General features: G+C 42.0%; 1 gene segment (V, D, J or C); it reads left to right on the top strand.

Annotated features, from left to right (window-relative positions):
- Nucleotides 1–2285: 2285 nt before the first annotated feature.
- On the top strand, nt 2286–3084 carry LOC107298239. The segment is given in 3 exon segments: nt 2286–2361; nt 2525–2825; nt 2979–3084. Coding segments are annotated over 3 exon segments (450 nt in total).
- Nucleotides 3085–5583: the final 2499 nt, after the last annotated feature.

Raw genomic sequence — 5583 nt, 5'->3', positions numbered from 1 at the left:
CATCCTCTCCTCTTCCTTTATGGGTAATTGAAGACTTGGGCTATCTACTAAAAATGGCTGGGACTTACACTCTTCCCCCCATCCCCTTATAATTCAGGGAAGTGGTTTCTCCTCTACTTCTTTGATTTCAGATTTCTGTCCCTACCACACATTTCTCCTAAGTTCAATGAACATCGTGTTGACTGAGTCTTTCCTGTCATCTTTGCTTTTTTTCCAGGGAGTTTTTCCCAGTTTGTCCTGAATCAACCAGCCTCTGTGTCTGGATCTCTTGGAGAGACAGTCCGACTCACTTGTGAAAAAAGCAGTGGAACGATTGGATCACAGTATTCCTCCTGGTATCAACAGAAACCTGGCAGTGCCCCGAAACTCATGATATACTATGATAGCAGCAGACCCTCTGGAATCCCAGCACGATTCTCTGGTTCTGTTGAAAGCTCCAGAACATCTGCCGTGTTAACCATCAACCTGATTGAGGAAGGAGATGAGGCTGTTTATTATTGTGCCTCTTATACAGACAGTGGCTCGTACACAGTGCTACAATTTCACTGAAGAGCTGAACAAAAACCTTTCAGGAGGCGATCACCGATATGCATGACTGGGCAATGTGTGACATCTTCTTCTTGGTTCCGCTTAACCTTCTCAAACTGTAAGATGCTTCCTTCTTGGTGCCATATCTACTTAGATTCTCAGAGATGTGATGGTGTCTGAACTGGAGGTTATTATTATTGGTCTGGGACTTCATGGTGGGGGAAATGAAGGGGATCAGTTGAATGATGGATTATGAATCATTGAACATAAAGAGTCACCCAGAACACTTCTGATAATCGTCGTTTGGAGACAACAATCATATTGTTGATCTTTATCCCACATTCTAGCTACAACCGGGCCATGTTTCCTCCTGATCTTCTCTGCCTACTGCAATGCTGTTGGACAACCTTTCTAGCATCAACCCTTCTGATCTGGAACACTCACGTTTTGGTTCTTCTTGACCAATTCTGATAAGGGAAGCTTCTTTGGAGTCCCTCACTCTTCCCTTTCACATCTAACTTTTCTCTCCCCTTTGAAATTATACCTCCTTGGCTGAAGCTTTTCTTTTCTCTTTGCTTTCTTTCAGCTAGTCCTTCATCATCAGCTAGTCCTTCATCATCCCCCTTCCCTTTCAGCGTCCTACAGAGAAACAGTCAGGATTTGTTGTATGAAAATGAGTGGAAACACTGGAGATTAATACAACTCCTGGGATCAACAGTGCCATCATCAGATACATGAGCAAAATAAGAGAGAGCCTTTGAAGCCACAACTCAGTTCTCTGGCCCTCTCCGTAGTTCTTCCAATTCTGTCTCCTTGAGCATCGTCAAGCACTCTCAGATTGCCTACAACAGGAATCTCCTTTGTTGATGTTTGTTTGTCAAAACTTTGGAATTTTTTTTAACTCTATGGTTTTCTAGATCATAACTATGTTCCCCTTCCTATTCTCTTTTCTGATCCACCCCCTTTTGAGGCATAAAAATAAATGTCAACATGATGTAGGTCCCTCTGCTTCTTTATTTTGACAAAGAGAATCTTGGCATCTGCTTTGCCCAACACCTATTAGACACTTTGAGGCTATGGTGACATAACCAGTAGAGGTCAGGATTGCCGTGTTCTCTAAACTAAGTCTGAAATTTTAGTCCACAAAGTTCTACCCTAAAGATGCTTGTTATTTATGTTGTCAGTAGCAATGAGAAAACACGCGTTATTTCCCTTCTCAAAGATTACAAGTGGCAGAAACAAGGTAAAAATCAAAATGTAATAGAATGCATGGGAAAGAGTATGAATGTTATTCAATTAAAAGAAATAAGTAAATGTTTAAATAAGTTTGGGGACACTATATATTCCTGAATTGGATCACACAAATCTGGGGAATATTTTTTATGCTGATATATTCTGTTTTCTACTATATCTTGATTTTCTCTGTTCTCACGTTAATTTTACTTTGTGAAGTAAGCTGAATGAGGATCACGGCTGAAGACAACTCAGTGATCTTAATGGCGGAGTTGGGATTTCATCCTAGGATTCTGCACTTGTCTACTATAAACTCTTATTTGACCAGCTCACCTATTCAGCTCTAAGCTCACAAATATCATCTGTCCATCGAAATGGTGCAGGTTACACATTTAGTGAACTGGGCAACCTATTTGGTAAAGACAGGCCTCAGCATCCTTTTAAAAACCGTCTCATTTGCATGCTAATTGTATTCCTCACCTCTAGGGATTTAAGAGAGGCCAGGTTGAAGCCAATGACTGATTGATTCATTCAGGAAGATTATCTAATTGTCCAGTATGGCTTGTATTCTTCTGCTCTTCACCATCCTATCTTCCTCTGGTGAGACCAAGAGAATCAGGGGATAGAATCCTTTTGAGGGTCTCCATGTGGACTGCAGTGCAGGCGAATGTTGGGCGTGGTTTGGCTGTATAACGTAGTTTCACTTGATGTTCCTTAATTCCATGTTCTCTCTTATTCCCTTAATTCCATGTGCTTCTTTCAGGGGCCAGTATCCAGCAGCTGCAGAGCTTGAAAGATCCAGATTTTGTAGCTCCAGGAGGGACAATCACCATGTCCTGTAGATACGATGGTGGAACCATCACTGACAACAACTACCCACAATGGATCCAGCAGAAGTCAGAGCAGACTCCAAGGCCCTTAATACACAGCACCAGCAGCAGGCCATCAGGCGTTCCAGCCCGTTTCTCTAGCTCCAGGTCAGGGAACACCATGTCCCTGACCATCACAGGGGCCTTGGTGGAAGACGAGGCCACTTATTACTGTTTAGTTTGGATCGTGGACCGGTGCACAGTGCTTGATTCGGATAGAGAAGTGAGACAAAAGCTCTTCAAAGGAAGTGAAACTCTTTCATGGGTTTGGTTTCCCTTCCAATAAAGAAGAGCTTCAGCCCATCAAGAAATGACATGATTGAATCTTCCCTTCTGTTTCTTAAACAGGAACATCTCTTTCTACACTCAACATCAAGTACTCAAGTGGGTCTTAGAGACAAGGACAAAATGCCAGACCTGGTTCATCCTGGTAAACCTGAAGTTAAACATGTGACTCAATAAAGTCTTTAGCCCAGGTTGATTGGTGTCCTTTTGTCAATTCAGATATTCTGTATATATCTAGAACTGGGATTCATCTGGGGAGAAATATTTCATTTGGTCTAATATTGATGAATGCCCTTTTATTCCCTCCCTTTGCTTCCCTGTCTTCACCCCCACTGAAATCCTACCTCAATTCAAGCTAGCAGAGGCATCTGATGAAGTGGGCTTCAGCTCATAAATGTTTTGGCCTTTTAATATTATATGTTACAATAATAATATAATTTAATATTACATTATGTGTTCTATATGGTAGAAAGGGTTACCATAGACCCGATTTTGGAGAAAGACTCTAGGAAGTGCCACAGATCGAGTTTCCTTTTTATATTATGGTGGGACATCAGCTCCAATCTTAGTAGTCCATGTGGCCTCTGAACTGGATTTGTGTCTACCCTTGGAGATTCCCTCTCCAAGCACAACAACTTTTCAGGAAAACATGAACGTGTGACCTAACATATATGGTTATCATTCCTAACATCCCTGCAATAGGTCATAATTTCCCAGAAAAGCTGAGAGGGATCTGTCTCAGATTGAAGAAGGAAGGATGAAGGAGATAAAACGAGGACAATTCTCATGCATGCTTTCTACGCTGCAGTTGAGCTGAAGACCTTCCCAAATGTTCCCGCTCAGCCAAACAGGATGGTCTCCTCAAACAGCTGCATCAGCAAATCATGATACTCAAAGATAATAACAGAATAAGAAGGGACCTTGGAGGTCTTCTAGTCCAACCCCTTGCTCGGGCAGGAAGGAACTTTCAAGGGAAGGTCTTTCTTTTTATCATAACTGAGGAAGAGTCAATGAGCAGGCAAATCATTTGCATGAATTTGAATTCCCCACTGTCCAAAGGCTTAAGAGTGGAGAGGACAGCTGGATCTGCAGACAATTCAGATCTGACCCCATCTCTAACCATGGCTCGGCTGCCTCTTCTTCTCCTCCTCTCCTTCTCCTTTACGGGTAATTTATGTCAAGGGATTTCTACTCAAAAATTGCAATGATTGTAGCCTTCCTCAACCTCCTGATAATTCAGAGGTCCATCTCCTAATTGCCTTTCCTACCACACTTTTCTCCTGATTTAAATGAAGATTGTGCTGATCGAGTCTTTCTTTCATCTTTGTTTTCTTTCAGGGACTTTTCCCCAAGTCATGACTCAATCAGAATTTGTGTCTGGATCTCTTGGAGAGACAATCCAAATTATTTGTACTATAAGCAGTGGAACAATTGACACAGGGGATTCCTCCTGGTATCAACAGAAGTCTGGAAACGCTCCCAAACTGATCATATACGAGGATAGCAATACAGCCTCTGGAATCCCAGAACAATTCTCCGGTTCACTTGAAAACTCAAAAAAATCTGCAGTGTTAAGCATCTCCAATCTTGAGGAAGAGGATGAAGCTGATTATTATTGCGCATATTATGTAGGTGCTGGCAAGCACACGATGACACAATCCCACTGAAGAGCTGAACAAAAACCTTGCAGGAGGTGATGTCTGATATGCATGATTGGCAAATGTGTGTCATATTGTTCTTGGTTCCTCTTAGCCTTCCCAAACTGTCAGGTGTTTCCTCACTCCTGTCACTCCGTTTTAGACTCGGGGGTGTGTGATGGTATTTGAGTTGCAGAAGGATGCTGCAATTGGACTGGGATATTACGGTGGGTGGATGGAATGGGACCAGTTGACTTATGACTGCACGATTTAGCACAGATTCACTCAGAACGCTTCGCATAGTGCTTCATTTTGGAGACAACAGCCATATTGTACATCTTTATCCCGCTTTCCAACTTTGGACTGCTTACATCTCCTCTTGTTCTTATCAACCTTCTGATCTGGACATCCACTTTTTGGTTCTTATTGATCATTTCTGTTCAGGGAAGCTTCTTCTGAGTCCATCACTCTTCCCTTTCAGATCTAACTTTTCTCTCCCCTTTGAAATTACACCTCCTTGGTGGAAACTGTTCTTTGCTCTTTGCTTTCTTTCAGGATTTTGGTTGTCTTGAATCAGCCACCTTCTCATTCAGCAAACTTTGGAGAAACAGTGAGAATTCTTTGTTCCAAAAGGAGGAGAAAAAATTGAGACTGATACCACACCTTAGATCTATATACAAGCAAACTGAGAGACCCTCAGCCAATTTCTCTGGCTTTGTCAACAGTTCTTCCAATTTTGTCTCCTGGAGATCTCTAATCACTCACATTGCTTACAAGAGACCCTCTTCCTTTGCTGGTTTTGTTTCTCTCCACCTTTAGATATTTTTTAATTCCATATTTTTCTAGATCATAACTATGCTCCCCTTCTCATTCCTCCTGCTCATCCACCATCTTTAGATTCATGAAAAAGTGGGTGTAAGCATGCCATTTTGTTTGATCTCAGTCACCCCCCCTTCCCTTTCAGCGTCCTACAGAGAAACAGTCAGGATTTGTTGTATGAAAATGAGTGGAAACACTGGAGATTAATACAA

This window comes from Protobothrops mucrosquamatus, unplaced genomic scaffold, assembly GCF_001527695.2.
Source record: "Protobothrops mucrosquamatus isolate PMUCROS unplaced genomic scaffold, P.Mucros_1.0 scaffold3816, whole genome shotgun sequence".
NCBI classification, from domain to species: domain Eukaryota; kingdom Metazoa; phylum Chordata; class Lepidosauria; order Squamata; family Viperidae; genus Protobothrops; species Protobothrops mucrosquamatus.
Note: the sequence above shows the minus strand (reverse complement) of the source record. Positions and strands in the feature narration are given on the sequence as shown.